Source organism: Macaca nemestrina, chromosome 14, assembly GCF_043159975.1.
Source record: "Macaca nemestrina isolate mMacNem1 chromosome 14, mMacNem.hap1, whole genome shotgun sequence".
Lineage (NCBI taxonomy): Eukaryota > Metazoa > Chordata > Mammalia > Primates > Cercopithecidae > Macaca > Macaca nemestrina.
Window position 1 is genome coordinate 10,447,991 of NC_092138.1, and position 17,120 is coordinate 10,465,110.

Consider the following 17,120-nt stretch of genomic DNA (forward strand, 5'->3'; position numbering starts at 1 on the left):
AACTGAAGGGTACACTCCTTACTCCAAAAAAAAAAAAAAAAAAAAATCAGATTCCAAAAGGTGGTCACAATGGTGCACCTATCCATGGAGCAGATTTGGCCGCCAGCTACACCCTGATCTGAAACAGTAGAGTCTGGTTGCCCAGAGAAATATATGTAAGTGTCAGATTTTGGCTTCTATAGAAAAAAAAATCCCTTATGTCCAAAATTCTAATTTTTAACTAATTTTTTTCTTGTTTTAAGTTAGCCTTTTATGTTAATGTTGACATTTCAAAATAAATCTTAATTTTCAGAAAGCTCATAAAGTGCTCATTTTTTCCTCACCTAGACTGAAAATGAAAGGTTACAAAAGAGTAATGATGAGTTTTCCAGGAAGGAAATATTAGGAATTTGCTTGTTTTTGTTTTAGCATTTATCTATGTGCATATAGACACATTCGGAGTAAAATGAAACTTAAACCTAGTATTACACTGAATGACTTGAAATGGCTATTTTGAAGGTGAAAAGTAGTCAAATGTCAGCAATGCCATATCAATCAATGAAAAGCTAACCAGCACTCTTGCCTACTCCACAGCCAGTTTATGTTAAAATGTCCAGACCTTTCCACAGGAGGGTGGGAACAATACCACTGAAGTGCTGAGACTCTTGTGAATTAGTTTGTTTGTTTTAGGATCTGATTCAGGCTCTGGCTCCATCTCTGTTTTGCTTTGATTACCAACATGGAGGGAGTTTTGGTAGCAGCCTAAACCAAGGCAAGCAGCTGTGTCTCTAACATGAAGTGTCTGCCTACAGGGGCCATGTTTCCCAAAAGTTTCTTCCATTTCAGAGAAGCCTTTTTGGCTCTGATTGTAAACAGTGGCTAGGCACTGACAGGCAAAATGTTCTGTTACCCTGAGGTGTGAAACATCACCTGTTTGGTGAAGTAACATCCCATAACTGCTACACCTGGGCCTCTCCAGCCAGATAATTCCTCATGTCATGGGGCCAGTTGTCTTCATTGTGATCCTCGTCCCTACCACTTAGCATGTGCAGAACATCCTCGATAAGATGATACTGCACTTCATGCTTCCCAGAATACAAGGAAGATGAAGAGTACAACTGATCCAGTCACCTGTTAGATCTGTACATTTGACTATGAAACAGAGCTCAAACATAACTGTAAATCTGAGCCTATCCAGCCCACACATGGTCGAATAAACTCATTGCACCTCACCATGGAGCTTCACAATGGCTATTTCTGTTGCAACAGAGGATGAAGCACATGCTCTTTCCAATCAAAAGATGTTGAGAAAGGCTCCAGGTCTCCTTGGGGATCCCAGAATCAGACTGAAGACTTGCAAGGGCCTTTGTTGACCACTGAGTCAAGCTCCCCAGAAAACTTTTATAGAGCCCTTGACCAGTGAACAACCATCAAGTCTCCAAAGATCTGGGGAATTTTCAGACTCCAGAGAAAATCCCATGGATTAAGAGGTGGGATTTTTGAAGACTTTCATAAAGAAATTCTCAAATCAAAACACACTTGAAATTATCATGAGAAGACTAATATACAATTTTGTTCCAGTTGGTCATCCTTAATAAAAGTGATTTCAGGTGAGCATTGGGTTGAACCAAGACCATTTTCTTCCATTGTTGCCATTCTGATTTCAAATTGCACCTTGCTGCTTTATATCCTCTTCAATTCTATCTTGCACCAGATAGAGGCAGGCTTCCTCTAAGATTTCAGTAGGGTTCTCCAGTTCATAGGCAGGTTATCCATCTTCAGTGTGTGACCATTGTTGTTTGGGAAACAAGATGTCTTTTCCACTGGAAACCCTGCACCAAATTCTGCATTTTCTCAGTCTTTCCCTTATAATCCATCCTTCCCAGCGCACTGAAACATGAGACACACTATATAATCAATGAACAATTCACAGGTGGCATAAAATGCCTTGCAGATACACAGTACTTTAATTTCTGACACATCCCCATGTAGTAGATAATGAATATACTATTATTTATATTTTTCTATTAGAAGATCAGAAGCACAGACTGTTCAAATTACTTGACCAAGGGCACACAAGTAACTTTCCTTTTGTGTTTCAATTATACAATTGCTTCATGATTCTTTCTTCTGATGGTTGTTGTGAGGAGTGAATGGAATCAAATCAAGTCTGTGTGGAAAGTGCATGGGATGTAGGTTCTTAATGTAGGCTGTTCTTAATGCAGGGTGACTATTGTTAGCATCTATTATTTGTGGTAATGATCATAATGATGATTAACGTGGTGGAGAAATAATAATATCTTGAATTAATGATAATAATAAAGTTGAAATTAGAACTCTCCCTGCAAAGGACATGGAAATTACAGCAACAAATTAGATCACATTTTGCCTATAAAATGAGTTAATTAGTAAGTTGTGAAGAAATGCACATGCTAATTCACTACAGGTAGGAGCACACAATGAAATCACATTTTTTCAGCAAGTAGATGCATTTCAAAAAATTAGTTTTATAGTACTATTTGCACATCTCTATAAAGATACACATACAAAGATATAAAGTACAGTATTATTTGTACATGAAACATAAAAAAGTTGAAATACTCATCAATAAGAGAAAAGGAGATTGTTAAATGATTTACAGTAGGGTCAACAATGGAAACTCTAAATGTATTGACAAAGAAAGATGTCCATGGTACAGTATTTAGATCTAAAATAGAAGAGTTTTGCAGTAGCTCACTCCTATAATCCAAGCACTTTGGGAGGCTAAGGTGGGAAGATCACATGAGGCCAGGAGTTTGAGTCTGTGGTGAGCCATGGTTGCACCACTGCATTCCAGCTTGAATGAAAGAGCAAAACCATAATTCAAAAAATACAAGTAAATAAATAAAATAGAAGAGTTTATATTCCTTGATGCCACTTATGATCCTAGACATTTTGCTGTAACTTTTGATGGCAGACAGAAGATGGATTCTTCACTCATTCTGTTAACATGGATGTTGTGCTTCCTGAGAAAGAACACTAAAGTGGTGATAGTGTTTGAATTGACACTTCAAAAGCTGCAGATTTCTAATAGCTGCACCATTCTTGTGGTGACCTGTTCTCCCTGAGTGGGAACATCAGCCCTTGATTTGGAGCTCTCCATCAGGACTCATTGTGCTGGCGCCTGCAGTTCCACAGTGCAGTGATGTAACTTCTTGGAAATGGAAACCGGACCCAGGTTACCACAGGGTGAGCTAGAGCAGAGCCAGATGACAGATGGTGGCCCCTCCTGATTAGGACAGAAACCCCTGAGTCAGTGAGGCACATTCCATCAATGATGAAGGGCACCAGGTAGCCCTGGTCAAATGTCTTTTGAGACAATATGTGAACTTTTATGTAAAGTCTTCCAAGACTTCTTTTTTCTTATGAAATCTAGAGAAGAGGAGGTAGCCACACTTTCTCAGATTCCCTCTATTAGGGGGATGGAATGGCGACATGGAAACCTCACCACTCAGGGACCCACAAATGAAAAAACTGCCCAGAACGTTCATTCAATGGGGAGGAAAGGAGGTGCAAAGTTTATACGTCATTCAAAGGAGAAATTAATTCCCACTTACCGCCCAATTTGACTGTAAGCTCCCCCAGCACAGGGAATGTCTCAGTGTTGGTTCATCATTGATTCCTCAGCACAAGACCTGACTTAAAGAGACTCAATAACATTTTTCAGAATGAATGAATGAAAAAACACTGTTGCCTGAATTCAGCCATGGTGCTGCCATGATCACAAATTCCCTGCCCTTTTCACCCCAGCATTTCATCCCCTATTCCTGGGTGGAACAGAGTGGAGACTGCAAAGGAGGAAATGGGGTCAACACCCAGTTCCACGGCTCTGGCTAAGGGCTAGCGGTTAGGGCAAGGCTTAATCATTGAAAACCTGGTCTCCTCCGCCAGTGTCAAATGAATCAGGCCTAAACTGATCAAGACCCTCTGCCTCACCCCTACCCTCTCTTCTCTAGTGGAATTGGGAGGATATTTGACAGTTCTATTACCCTTCTCTCAAGACTTCAAATTCATTCATGGTTCCATGTAGAATTCCCAGATAAGAAAGCTTTTGAGGACAATGGAGTTAAGAAATGGAAGAAACCTGGCAGGGGACCTTCCTGAATGAGAGGGAATCAGCTCTTTTGGTTTATGATATTTGTGGATATTTCCCTGAATCGAGTTAAACACCTCCCTAGTGCATTACAGTAGGATTTTAGATGAGTAGGAATGGTGAAACAATAAACATGGTCAATATACTGTATCTCAACGTCAACAGCATTTGTTGCAATATTTGTGTGCCTTTGGATTTAATGTCATTTCTCAAGAATATGTCCATTTCTGAGAGAGGATTCATGGATATGACTGGTATATTAATACACATATTATCTCAATTAATTCTTAACACAACCTTATGAGGCCACTGGAATTATTTACATTTTATAGTAGACAAAACCGAGGCTTGGAGACGGTATGTCATTAGCCAAAAGTTTATGCTTACCAAAGATGAGGATGAAATTATCTACATTCCAAAGCCAATATAAATTGGACAGTACATTTGATCAGAGTATACTACTGTTGCTTCTATTGGTTTCTCATTTTTCCACTGAATCTTTTAATGCAGACAGGACTGTAATATAGAAAGGTTTTAAAATAGAAGCTTTCAAATATTCTGTAATTTTAGTTATCAAAGCTTAGTATTTCCAATAAAATATTATTTTTCACTATCTTATCCATCTCAATCAAAATACTAAATTAGAAACAAGGCATACATATTTTTCACTTCTACAATCCAAAAGAAAAACCAAAGAAGTAAAATAGAAATGAAAGTTCAGACAAGTATCCAATTTTCTTGCCTTTCATCAGTTACGTGGGAAGGTAAAATGGCATAGCCACTGTGGATAGCAATCTGGTAGTTTCTTCAAAAGTTACACATATACCAATTCCCCTCCTATGACTATACCCAAGAAATTGATAAGCATATGCTAATGCAAAAATGTATGCACAGTTGTTCCTAGCACATTATTCATTATAGCCAGAAAAGTGAAAGCGATAAAATGTTCATCAATTGATGAATGGATTAATATTCATACAATGGAATACATACAGTGTATTCATGCCATGCAGTATTTTCAGCCAGGAATGAAGCACTGATACATATATAATATGAACAAGCCCTGAAAACATGATGCTACATAAAAGCAGCCAGACACAAAAGATCCCATATTTTATGATTCTGTTTACGTGAAAGGCCCAGAATAGAGAAATCTATAGAAGCAGAAAATAGATTATGCAAATGAAGGTAGAGGGAATTGGAACTAACTGTGGGCTATGGTTTGAATTTTTTCTCCTAAATTCATGTTGAAATTTAATCCCCCATATGGCAGCACTGAAAGACGGGCCATTTTAGGGATGATAGGAGCATGAGGGCTCTGTCCTCAAGAATGGATTAATCCATTCGTGGGTTAATAGAATAATGGGTTATCATGGGAATGAAACTGGTATGTTAATAAGAAGGGAAAGACAGAGTTGAGCTAGCATGTTAGCACACTCAGCCCCTTCACCATGTGATGACCTGTGCCACCTCGGGACTCTGCAGAGAGTCCCCACCAGCAAGAAGGCTCTCACCAGATGCACCTCTTGTGACCTTGGACTTTCCAGTCTCCAGAGCTGTAAGAAATAAATTTTGTTTCGTTAGGAATGACCCAGTGTCAGATATTCTGCTGTAAGCAACAGAAAACAGACTCAGACACTGATTAATAAATACAGGACTTATTTTTGGGGTGAGGAAAATGTTCTGGAGTTAGATGTGGTAATAGTTGCTTAAGATAATGAATACACGGCCGGGCGCGGTGGCTCAAGCCTGTAATCCCAGCACTTTGGGAGGCCGAGACGGGCGGATCACGAGGTCAGGAGATCGAGACCATCCTGGCTAACACAGTGAAACCCCGTCTCTACTAAAAAATACAAAAAACTAGCCGGGCGAGGTGGCGGGCGCCTGTAGTCCCAGCTACTCTGGAGGCTGAGGCAGGAGAATGGCGTGAACCTGGGAGACGGAGCTTGCAGTGAGCCGAGATCCGGCCACTGCACTCCAGCCTGGGCGACAGAGCGAGACTCCGTCTTCAGAAAAAAAAAAAAAAAGATACTGAATACACTAAAAACCACCAAATACTTTAAGATGATGAGTTTTATGTTACGTAAAGTATATCTCAACAAAATAATGCTATATACAGGCAAGAACTGCATAATGACATGTCAGTCAAGGACAGACCACATATATCATGGCCAATAGTGGTCACATAAGATTATAACGAAGCTGAAAACTGCCTATCACCTACTGGCATCATACCTGTGGAAACGTTTAGTGCTGCTTACGTATTTGTGGTGATGCTGGTGTAAATAAACCTACTGTGCTGCCAGTCATATAAAAGTCTAGCACATACAATTGTGTACATTATATAATACTTGATAATGATAATGCACAACTATGCTATTGGTTTATGTATTTACTGTACCAGACTTTTTATTCTTATTTTAGAGTGTACGCCTGCCTGTAAAAAGAAAATTTTAGATATAAAACCACCTGAGGCAGTTCCTTCAGGAGAGATTCCAGAAGAAGGCATTATTATCACAGGAGATGCCAGCTCCCTGCATGTTACTGCCCCTGAAGCCCTTCAGTTCAATAAGATGTGCAGGTGGAAGACGGTAATACGGATGACCCTACCCCTGTATAAGCCCAGGCTAATGTGCATTTGTGTCTCAGTTTGTAACGAAAAAGCTTAAAAAGTAGAAATAAAAATTAAAAATTATAACAATAGAAAAGCTATAATAGAATCACCCGGAGGTTCCTGAAGACTCGGATTGCAGGGCCCATTCTGTGAGTTTTTCATTCAGTAGGTCTGAGACAGGGTTCCATAATTTGCTTTTCAAACAAATTCCAAAATAGTGCAGGTGCTACTGATCAGAGAACCACCTTGGAGAACCACTGCCCTAGGAGATGAGGGCTCTTCTATGCCCCATTTTACAGGTGATTGTGGAAGACACTTCTTTCTTCCTCCAACTCCACCAAGCCATGGACAATTAATTCCTTGATGACATTGTCCTCTAGGTCAAAGGTCCCCAGCCCTCGGGCCGTGGACCCCTACTGGTCCATGGTCTGTTAGGAACTGGGCCACGCAGCAGGAGGTGCCTGGCGGACAAGCAAGCATGACTGCTTTAGCTCCACCTCCTGTCACACCAGCTGCAGCATTAGGTTCTCATAGGAGCATGAACTCTATTGTGAACTGCGCATTGGAGGGATCTAGGTTTTGCATTCCTTAGGAGAATCTCAGTAATGCCTGATGATCTGAGGTGGAACAGTTTCATCCTGAAACCATCCCCCCAGTCTGCGGAAAAAACGTCTTCCACAAAACCAGTCCCTGGTGCCAAAAAGGTTGGGGACCACTGCTCTAGGTTCATACAGTAGCTTTTTAGATCGGGTCCTGCAATTTAAAAACCTTTTCCTCTCTCTTCAGTCTTCACTTTCTGGACCATTGTCAACTCAGAAATTCTGTTCGGGAGGTCTAAGGCTGAACACCGATTCTTTTTTTTCTTTGCATTCCTGTTGTTAAAATCCATAGTCTGTGAGATAACAATACCCCTGGCGATAGAGGGGAAATGTCCCTGTAAAGAGAACACAAAAAAGATTTTTAAAAAATGCATCACTCCCCTTGCATTATATACACCACGGGTCTGCAGTTACAGGGCAGGGGTCAGAATCTGATACTCTCCTCTCCCTTCCATCCCACCTGCTCCAGCACCTGCTCCAGGTGAAATAACTCAGATGTGGGGAAATCTTCTGCTAGAGAAAGGGGTGGCTGGTGGTTCCTACCAACCTGAAATAATCGAAAAGCCAGAATCTAGTTAAAGAAAGGTTGAGGACTCCAGCCAGGAACACACTTCCAAGCTTCTTTGGGGAGTGCTCAAGAGAACAAAAGAGAGGCCTGAGTTTTTAAAGAAAAACAAAAGGTTTAATCAGGAGAGTGAGCAATTACAAAAGTTGTTCGTCAGGAATTCTCATTGGTTTACAGAAGTAACACTGGTTAGTGACTGGCTACACATTGCGGAACTATAGAGCGTGTGGCGTTTTATGGCTACTTGGCATCAGTTAATTTAGAGCCTGCAGAGCAAGTGTCTTCAAGAGATAATTATTTGGCTTAAGGGGGAGTGGGACATGACTACTATTACATTTTAAGTGCCTTTCTGGGCCTAATCATGTAAAGGGGCTCTCATTCATTGGGTAAAACTCAATGGAGAGTCACAGAAAACAGGAAGTGCTTTTGAGGAAGTTTTGAATGGAAGCAGGTGAGAGTTGGGAACTGCGTGTTGCGGAATGAGCTCCCAACTGGGTCCCTTGGAAGGGGTGTGGTGTCTTGGTTGCTGCTCCTGTGAACTGTGGAGAAGGTTGTGTTTTCCATAAATCATTCCCTGTGGTGCTCCTGCAAAATCCTAGTGACTACCAGCCCTCAGTACCAGGTTCCATACACCCCTGCAGCACTGCATTCCGGTTTGTCCGGAGTTCTACCTCCTGAGATCAAATCCTGGCTTCCTCACTGACTAGCCCTGTGCCCTTGGGCAAGCTCCGTAACCTCTCTAACCTCAGCGTACTCATCTGTAAAATGGGGATGAGGGTTATCCTGATGATCAAATGCCATAATACATGACAAGGTAAATGCGGTGTTTGGCATGTAAGTGAGCAGTGTGTTCCCAGTTGGCCACTGGTTTCAAGAAGCCAAAAACAGGTACAGTGAGATTTTGGGTGAGTCTTTGGGGGTTCATCCCCACCTGTTTTTCTTGTTTATCTATATTTTTGTTTTTTATAATGCTTACTTGTTTTATTTGATTTTTTTATGTAAAAATTATTGAGAAGCAACAGACAAAACTGCTGGAAGGGCAAAGGGTAAGGTCCTCTGAGAATGGTTGAAAACAGCCACGAGCAAGTTACTCATTGGAAGCACTAATGGGAGGAAACCAAGCCACCGCAACAGCAGGCTTACTGCTCTAGGGGGAGGTGGAGAGAATGGGGGACATTATTGGTTATAAACCAAAGAGCTAGTGGGTTAATTGCTCTATCTGGTAAACATTTTCAGAGTCTGCATTTGTATAACAAATCAATGGCTTTTCATCAAATTATGAACAGGTGAGGACATAGAGACTGGAGTTTGAGGGCAAATGTTCACTCACAATGGTCAGTCCAAGAAAGTGATTTTTGACGTGCTTTTTACATTTCTGAGAATATGCAAGAGAAGGGGAAGAACAAAAGTTTCCTAGATGGGCCACTGGTTGGCAAGCTTACATTTTAGCCAGAGATTATGCCCACCATTGACCTAATTCAGTGTGTCCCCACATATATGGAGCTCAACACACAGAAACAACAAGAGAGTAAGCAATGATCGTGGGAACTGGTTTGGCTGACAAACCCCAGGGGCATAGAAGTATAGAAGTTCCTTAATCCTACATCAAAGCATAGAAGAGTGCTCACCACAGGCAGTGTGTTGACATGGCTCCAGGTCCCGTTTATGGCCCTGCATCCCTAATCTGTCCATCTCTGCTTTAAGACCTCAGGTGAACAGCGCCTCCACCCTCCCCCCAACCCCGCCCCACCTCCCCCGCCTCCCCCCCGGCCACCCCCAGCCAGGTCTCAAGGGCTTGTCACATGCCCTGTTACTTTCCTGTGTTTTCTGACCATTCTATCTAAAATCTTCGGTGACATATCTTAAAATATGATCTCAAAAAGAGTGTTTCAGTGATACCGGGGCACACTAATCTTCCAAAACATCTTTAAGATGAATAATACCGGTGTAGGAGTAAAGGGAAAACTTTTCCTTCACCCTTCCAAGCTTCACTAAAAAGTCAACTCACACAAGGCATTAATTAGTTTAATTAGTTAGATTAATTAGAGAAAAGGCATTCAAATTTGTTTAACATGTATACGCAGAGGCTTCAGAATGAAGACGCAACTCCCCAGTGGGATGCAGAAGCTTATATGCTCTCTTGAGGTTACAGAGTCAGGGCCTGGATCCTGGAAAAACAGGTTATGGGAGGCGGCAGAAGAGGATTTCTGCTGAGGGGCAATAAACGATGGCCAGGGAGAGTTCGATGGGCTTCAAGAACATACAGTGGTCTGGGACAAAGTCTGTTGGGCCCGCAGGGCAGACAGTGGTTTGTGACAAAACTCCGTCCAGGTTTGTCGACAGACTTCAGTTTCTTTCCTCTTAACATGAGCTCAGTTAATGAAAGCTCGGAGAGGGAAACAAAGGTAATTATTTTCCTCTTTGGTAGGTCCGGACTTTAGGCAGATAAGGCAGCTTCAGAGAACAAATTTACCCCACAATTTGAGAGGCTATTTCTTTTTCATTCTTTCTTAGAATTTTCATCTCTCTTTCTATATTCTCCATGTGTTCTCACTTGTTAATTTTTCCATTAACCCTTAGCATAGCAATCATAGCTATTTTAAGTTCCTGGTTTGATCGTTCTGACACCCATGACATATCTGATTCTTGTTCTGAGGCTTGTTCTGTCTCTTCAAGTTGTGCTTTTGTTAATGGTGGAGGATGTCTAGGTTCTTGGTGTCTTCAACAAAGAATTGGACAAAACCCACAAACGAAGCAAGGAAGGAATGAAGGGTTTTATTGAAAATAATAGTACACTCCACAGTGTGGGAGCAGGCCTGAGCATAGTGGCTCAAAGGCCCTGTTACAGATTTTGGGGAGTTTGAATACCCTCTAGAGGATTCCATTGGTTACTTGGCATATGCCCTGTGCAAATGGAGAGGATGAAGTAAAGTTACAAAGTCATTTACTTGATCTATACCCTATCTATGGAGAGGATATTTCCTGTCATAGCTGAAGTGTGAATCGGCCTTATGTTTTCTGCCTCCAGACTCTACTTTCCTGCCTCACTTTTGGCCTTTTAGAATGCCTTGTAATTTTCTTTTGAAAGAGGAACTTGAGGTACGGTGAAAGGAGCTCTGATAAATGACCCTTTAGGAAAGTGGTGGTGTGGTTTAGAGGGAGGAGAAGCACTCCTTAGTCCTGTGAGTTGCAGTTTGTTAACAAGTCCGTGTCCCTGCACTATGGAATTCACAAGTGCCTCTCAGTTTTTCCCTCCTTAGACAGAAGAGAGTGGCCAAAGTGGGCTGTTGTTGGGTGCTACCCTTCTCCACCTGGAAGGCTAAAGCAGGCTGGAGTTGGGTATTTCCCCCCTCAGGTCGGTTAAGCTTTGATAAAACCCAAATAGGTTAGAGTTTGGTAAAACAGTGTCTCTTGAGTGTAGGCCTTATTAAGAAGAACAGAACGCTCTGGCGGATTCCAAAATTGTTACTTTTTCCGTCCCCAGCAGGAATCATAAGGGAATTCTCAGGTTTTCACTTTGAGAGCCTGGTGGAGCTACTGAAGCTATGCAACCTGAGGGCACCCCCAGGACCGAAGCCAGGATCGAACCCAGGGTTGAGTTTTAATGCTGAGATTTGTCCACACCCTGCCTCTGGCAGTTTGTCAGTTACAGCTTGGTTTTTCTTACCAGGCGCTGTTCCTGCAGAGGCCCCTGGCCCCTGGCCACGGTCTCCGCCCCCGTGAGTTGCGATATTCCCCGTGATTCTCGGTATTCCTTTCTCTCTCCAGGTATTAGGGCAGCGGTCTGCTTCATGACTTCGCTTGTCTTAGGGTTCTAAGAAGAGTTGTTGATTTTAAAATTTATTCAGGTTTTTATTTGTTAGTAGATGTTTACAACTTCCAAACTCCTTCCATGCTGTAATGGAAACAGGAAGTCGCTGCTGGAATCTTTTTTCAGAATTACAGACACAAAGCCAAGAATTTGGTCTTGTTTTTTACCTATATTGGACACCCCTGAGTGCTCGGTGATTCGCAGTTTGTGCTGCTCTTGAATGTGACTGAAGAGGAAAGAATATAAAGCGCCAGGGAAAGAGCACGTCTGTTAAGAGCTCAACATACTGCCCGGGTTGGGGTGAGGGGAGTGTGCGTGGTTGTGGGGAGTGGGGCAGCGGAAGGGAGCAAGTGTTCCGGAGTTCTGAGCAGAGTCACTGCTCTGCATCCTCACCAAAGCAGTCTCATCACAACACTGTCCTGGTTTATCTCCTCATTGTCCATCCCTCCTTTAGCCCTTAGCAAAGCCCCCTCCCTGTTTCTCTTGGCTGGGAATGGTAAGTTGGAGCCAACAGCCACCATCCTCAGAGAGGTTCTGTGTGACTGAGATGAGCGTGGAGTGCCCTGGAGTCCAGCTGGGCAGTGGTGCTTCCTCAGGCCTGTGCTGTGTGATGGACCCGCTGAGCAGCGTCTGCACAGATCTCAGGAATATCAGTCCTCAAATGAGAGACTCGCCTTTATCAAGTTATCTGAGGACCCTCTGTTTCTCCCCCTCTTCCTCCTCCTTCTTCTCCTCTATCAATTCTTTAACTTTTTTCTTGAACTACATACTTTCTGAATCTGTTATCTCATGAAAATAATGAATGCTCGTTACTCAAAAATTGAAATAATACTGCACAAAGAGAAACTGCCCCCTCATGCCCTGTCCAACATACGACAGCTGTGGACTATTGAAATCGAGATCAGATGCTACTTGCTTAGACCGGCCCTGACCCCTAGAGGGAAGCACCTTCCTAGTGTGTGCCCTGACTGTCCCCGGCTCCCTTTAGAGCCTGCGCAGTGCTGCACTTGCCCGTGGATTTGTGCCAGGTTTTGATTTGCTTGTTTACGTGGGAATAGGAGCTCCAGAGGAAGAAGCCGTGAGTATATGCTTCATTTGTATGTCCTCAAGGCCAGCACAGCACCATCTCATAGGAGATGCCCAATAAAGACTTAAGCATAAACACGAAAAAAGTCTTTAAATATACGAATTATGATTTTTGTTTTGTTTTGTTTTGAGGTGGAGTCTCACTCTGTCACCCAAGCTAAAGTACAGTTACTCGATCTCGGCTCACTGCAACCTCTGCCTCCCGGGTTCAAGTGATTCTCGTGTCTCAGACTCCTGAGTAGCTGGGATTACAGGCACTTGCCACCACACCTGGCTAAGTTTTGTATTTTTAATAGAGATGGGGCTTCGCCATGTTGGCCAGGCTGGTCTTGAACTCCTGACCTCAGGTGATCCACCCGCAAACAGTAAAACTTTGACAACAGTTCACATATCTGGATTCTATGAACTGCAAGTTGTTCTACACACCACTAAAGCAAAGAGGTCAATCACCTCTTGGCTTTCCTGGGGAGATGGGAGGTCTGAATCTGACACTATCTTACCTGATCCTTCCCAGGAGTCACAAAGCCTTTCTGTCTCCAAAGCACTGGGATTACAGGTGTGAGCCAAGCCATAAGTAACAATTTATAAAGAGTTATGAAGTATGTACATTCATGGGCACATTAAGCATAACCCCATGAATGCAAGTACTTAGCCGGGCGTGGTGGTGGGCACCTGTAATCCCAGCTACTCAGGAGGCTGAGGCAGGAGAATCGCTTGAACCCAGGATGCGGAGGTTGCAGTGAGCTGAGATTGTGCCATTGCGCTCCAGCCTGGGAGACAAGAGCGAGACCTCATCTGAAAGAAAGAAAGAAAGAAAAGAAAGAAAGAAAGAAAGAAAGAAAGAAAGAAAGAAAGAAAGAAAGAAAGAAAGAAGGAAGGAAGGAAGGAAGGAAGGAAGGAAGGAAGGAAGGAAGGAAGGAAGGAAGGAAGGAAGGAAGGAAGGAAGGAAAGCAAGCAAGCGCACGAGAGAAAGGGAGAGGGAGGGAGGGAGGGAAGGAAGGAAGGAAGGAAGGGGAGAGAGAAAGAAAGAAAGAAAGAAAGAAAGAAAGAAAGAAAGAAAGAAAGAAAGAAAGAAAGAAAGAAAGAAAGAAAGAAAGAAAGAAAGAAAAAGAGAGAGAAAGAGAAGGAAGCAAGGAAGGAAGGAAGGAGAAAGAAAGGAAAGAAAAGAAGGAGAGAGAGAAAGAGAGAAAGAAAGAAAGATTGCATGTATAAAATAAACTATGTGAAATCTACGAACCCAAATATTTACATTAAATGTTTTGTACCAAATAGTCCATTCTGCTTGTATGTCATGTGGTTTTCAATTTTTCTTCCTCAACGTCTACAAACAAAAACTCTTACCTTCTTTTTTCATAGGACCAGAAGGAATCAAGAAGTCCGTAAATAACAGCAGAGATGGGTCCCACAGTTGCCACAGCCTTCATTAGGGCCTTCTCTTCCATAGGGAGTATTTGCATGTACCCAGTGTCATTAGTAGTAGAATACTTAGGATTGTACCTACAGGCTTTTTCCTTTTAAAAGTAAGGGGGGAAGAGACTTGATTACCACCATCCTCCCTCTGGACAACATGAGTTAGAACCACAACGCTCAGCACTTTGCAGTTTAGGATTTCCCAGGAAATGAAGTGCTGTTAGTTGACTTGAAACTAAACATTAGCTCAAGTCTCTTGAACGAGAACCTTAGGCTTATGATCCACAAGAAATTTTTTCACAATGGAGAAATGTGTATTATATGTAAAATAGTTTGTATATTCTCAATGTTATTATGTTTGGCTATTCTCTATGTTATATGTTCTTGCTGACATATAGCAAGAACAGCTGTATGTTAACCACATAATCATAGAACTGTGCAAAGGCTAATAATTTATAATGACAGCACTGACAGTTTGCAGATATAGATTCCACCATCTCAAATGTGAGTTCTGAAAAAAGTGTCGTTATCTCTGAAAGTGCTCCACTTTCCAAAAGCAGAGTTGGAATGACAGCAAGACAAAGAACTCCACTGACCTTTCTTTCATATGGATAGGATTCCTCAGAGTCCAGGCCTCCATTGTCGGCAACATACTGGAAGCAAAATAATGGTTCTGCAAAAATGCAGCCAACATTGCCTTGAAACCTAGAGCAGTCCACCAGGTCTGCACACTCAGTAAAACTAGTTTCTCAGTTTTCCGAACACCTGTCCTTCCAGAGCCCCGGCTGCACTAAAAGCATAAGAAGATGCACACTTACCCGGAAAAAAAGAAGAAAAAAGCTGTCATTCACAAAGCAAACAGCAAAACTTTGGCAACAGCTCATATATCTGAATACTATGAACAGCAAGTTGTTCTACACGCCACTAAAGCAAAGAGGTCGATCACCTTGTGGCTTTCCTGGGGAGATGGGAGGTCTGAATCTGACACTATCTTACCTGATCCTTCACAGGAGTCACATAGCCTTTCTCTCTCCAATCCACAGATTTGGGGATATCATGAAACAGAGGTTCCTGAAACACTTTCCCCTTCCTGTGCTTCTGGTATTTGAAGCCATTCACCACCTGCCTGAATTCTTCACTGGTCTTCAAGGAAAAGGAAATAAAATGTTGAAAAGTAAGAGATTATTTTAGTAAAGAACCGAGGAGAGGAAGCACAGAGTCCACACAGCAGTCCACAGCACACTCACCATGTCTCCAAAGGCACTCATGGTCATTGTGAAGTTGTTTCCCTTGGCTGTATTCCTGATTGTGCTGCTCAGTCATCTTCATGTTCTTCTCCCACACTGCTCTCCTCTATCCTTCTTCACTGTAGAGGCAAACATGTAACTGATGCTCTTTATTTCTACCTAAAACGCAACTCATGCTCACCAAGTGAATCTGCAGACAGACATGGAAGAGAAACTATGGCCAGGGAAGGCTTGACGCCTCTGGGAGCTGTTCTCCAAGCCAAGAAATGACAGGAGGGCATGCCCATATCATGCTCATAATCAGTGCCCTTAGGTTATTGCATTAGGTTATTGGTAAGAGCTGGCCTCTAATAGCTACTTTGTGGCTACAATCTCCCAACATCAAGGACCATTCTCTCAGGCATCCCTTTGGATGGTGTCAGGTGCCACCAACCATGCCATATAATCTCTTGTGCTTTGCCTTCCACTGGTTCCACTGTGCATCTAAGCTGTTAGAGTAGCTGAGGCTAATCTCAGGCAAAAGTCAGCCAGGAGAAGTGAAGGATTCATGTTTCAAAACCTAGGAAGGGAAAAGAAATGAGGATCTGATTAGACCAATCCTAAAAAGCCACCTTACTGCCCCCTGAGAAACTAGAGCCACCATGGTAGAATAAAAATATTTAAGCATCTACCTAAGGACTGTGGAAGAGGCCAGGGATCTGGTTGGAGAAACACAGGGCAAGTGGAGGTATTGGATGGACTCACCAAAACGAAACGGGGTTAGTTCTCAACAGTAGAAACTGGGTCCGCGGTGTATCCTGTGGATTTGAGGGGGAAATTGGAATTGGTTGGGACCATAGCTGCATGTCTGATTTGAGACAATGAGACAAGACAGAGACCAAGACAGAGAGACAGCTATTGCTGCAGAGCTGAGCGTGGGAAGGGGGAGAAAAACAAGACACAAGAAAAACAAGTATAAACCTCCAGAGTGCAGTAAGAGATTAACAAAGTTCCAAAGTTTATATTGAGAAGATTCCCCTGGTTGGGGGTTTTGAAGGGATCATATAAGGAATTGGGGATGTTTGATTATTCAGTTTTATTTTCTTTTCATGGTCTCAAATATTTTTAAAAAGAATGTTTTACCAATACCACATGGTCTCACTTATAAGTGGGGACTAAACATTGAATACACTTGGACACAAAGATGGGAATAATGACACTGAGGACTACTTGTGGTGGAAGACTGAGAGGGGGACCTTGATTGGAAGGCAGCCTGTTGGGTACTCCACTTACTACCACGGTGAGGGGATCATTTGTACACCAAGCCTCAGTGAGATGAAATTTACCCATGCAACAAACCTGCACACTAATCCCCTGAGCTTAAAGTGGAAAAAAAAAAAAGTTTATGTGTGTTTTTAGAATTGGTGTACAACACAAACTATACATCTAACAAAGGTCTAATATTGACTTTATAAGGAATTTAAACAACTCAACAAGCAAAAACCAAATGACCCCATGAAAAATGGGTGAAAGGCATGAGCAGACATTTCTCAAAAGAATACATACAAGTGGTCAAAAAACACGAAAAACTGCTCAACATCACTAATCATCAGAGAAATACAATTCAAAACCACAATGAGATACCATCTCCCACCAGCAGAATGGCTTTTATTAAAAAGTAAAAGAATAACAGCTTCT

At 42.3% G+C, this 17,120-nt stretch overlaps 1 protein-coding gene and 1 long non-coding RNA gene across 2 annotated transcripts in view; one reads left to right on the plus strand and one right to left on the minus strand.

The window, feature by feature from the left end:
• Positions 1–6,780, plus strand: part of LOC105498783 (uncharacterized) — a 29,894-nt gene extending 23,114 nt beyond the window's left edge. Inside the window, exon 7 of the long non-coding RNA XR_011612356.1 lies at positions 6,536–6,780. This is a non-coding gene — a long non-coding RNA (uncharacterized lncRNA). The remainder of the gene's footprint in view (positions 1–6,535) is intronic.
• Positions 939–15,556, minus strand: LOC105498781 (putative inactive cathepsin L-like protein CTSL3P). Its single transcript, XM_011771121.3, is given in 7 exon segments — positions 939–1,097; positions 5,573–5,638; positions 5,640–5,667; positions 14,793–14,986; positions 15,193–15,339; positions 15,444–15,480; positions 15,482–15,556. Coding segments are annotated over 7 exon segments (675 nt in total). The 5' UTR covers positions 15,526–15,556.
• Between the last annotated feature and the right edge of the window lie 1,564 nt (positions 15,557–17,120).